At 62.1% G+C, this 935-nt stretch overlaps 1 protein-coding gene across 1 annotated transcript in view; it reads right to left on the bottom strand.

Moving 5' to 3' along the window:
• PARP3 (poly (ADP-ribose) polymerase family, member 3) overlaps positions 1-800 on the bottom strand; it is a 3,618-nt gene extending 2,818 nt beyond the window's left edge. Inside the window, exons 1-2 of the mRNA XM_009891233.1 lie at positions 618-800; positions 272-397 (exon numbers count right to left, since the gene is read on the bottom strand). Coding sequence (XP_009889535.1) covers positions 272-397; positions 618-800 — 309 coding nt within the window. The remainder of the gene's footprint in view (positions 1-271; positions 398-617) is intronic.
• Positions 801-935: the final 135 nt, after the last annotated feature.

Here is a 935-nt window from a genome sequence, read left to right as displayed (position 1 = left end):
AGCTTGGGAGTCCTGGCTGAGGTGTCACATTCACTGTCACCACAGTGAAAGGTGCCATGTCCCCCAGGTAGGCTGACACCATCATGTGGGGACAAGTCTTTGAAGTCCCACCAACAAGGGGCTATAGAAGAGCCACTTGGTTGCTTGCTTTAGGTCTGGGAAAAAGGATGGGGACCACCAGGTTCATCCCCGACCTTTGGGGGTCCCAAGGCAGGGTGAGGACAGCAGGGGGGAGGGGGGGCGGGGACGAGTGGTGCCGGGGTGGACTCACCACACGGCCCCAGCGGCTCCAGACACTGTAGGCACCATCATGCTCAAGGAGCTGGATGATGTAGAACTTGTTGTTGTTGGCACTGATGTTGGTCTGGTTCAGGGTGCAGTCATAGTCCTCGTAGACCTACAGTGAGCAGCACAGCCCGGGCTGGCACCTGGGCAGCGTTTGGGGATGGAGGGGTGCGTGTGCAGAACCGTCCCAGCGGGGACGCAGGGAGGGTCTGCAAGGAAAATTGGGGTTGCTACTGTGTTGGCAGGGCGGGGGCTGTCCTGGGACTCCCCCAGTCCCTCCTGCCCATGTCACCCCACCCCATCCCCTCTGGGTACCCCAGCCCTGCTCTCACCCGGGCACCCGGTGTCGTCCTCAGGGGGCACAGCCCATCGATGGTGGCGGGGGGCTTCTCCTTGGGAGCAGTTTTCAGGGCTGCCAAGGTGGAGCTCCAGGCGTCATCCCCCTCTTCCCCCTTTGCTTTCTTGCCCTTGCCGTCCGGCTGCTTCGGGAGGGATGCGTGGCGCTTGGAAGCCATGGTAGAACCACCCCCGTGGGGCTAGCGCAGCCTTAATCTGGCAGCAAAATCCTCGAGGGGGAGCAGAGCGGGAGGCGAGAGATGCCAAACTGCCCTTCCGGGAAAGTCTGGCTGGGCTGTGCCTCGCTTTCCCTA

Source organism: Charadrius vociferus, unplaced genomic scaffold (genome assembly GCF_000708025.1).
Source record: "Charadrius vociferus isolate BGI_N301 unplaced genomic scaffold, ASM70802v2 scaffold758, whole genome shotgun sequence".
NCBI classification, from domain to species: domain Eukaryota; kingdom Metazoa; phylum Chordata; class Aves; order Charadriiformes; family Charadriidae; genus Charadrius; species Charadrius vociferus.
Note: the sequence above shows the minus strand (reverse complement) of the source record. Positions and strands in the feature narration are given on the sequence as shown.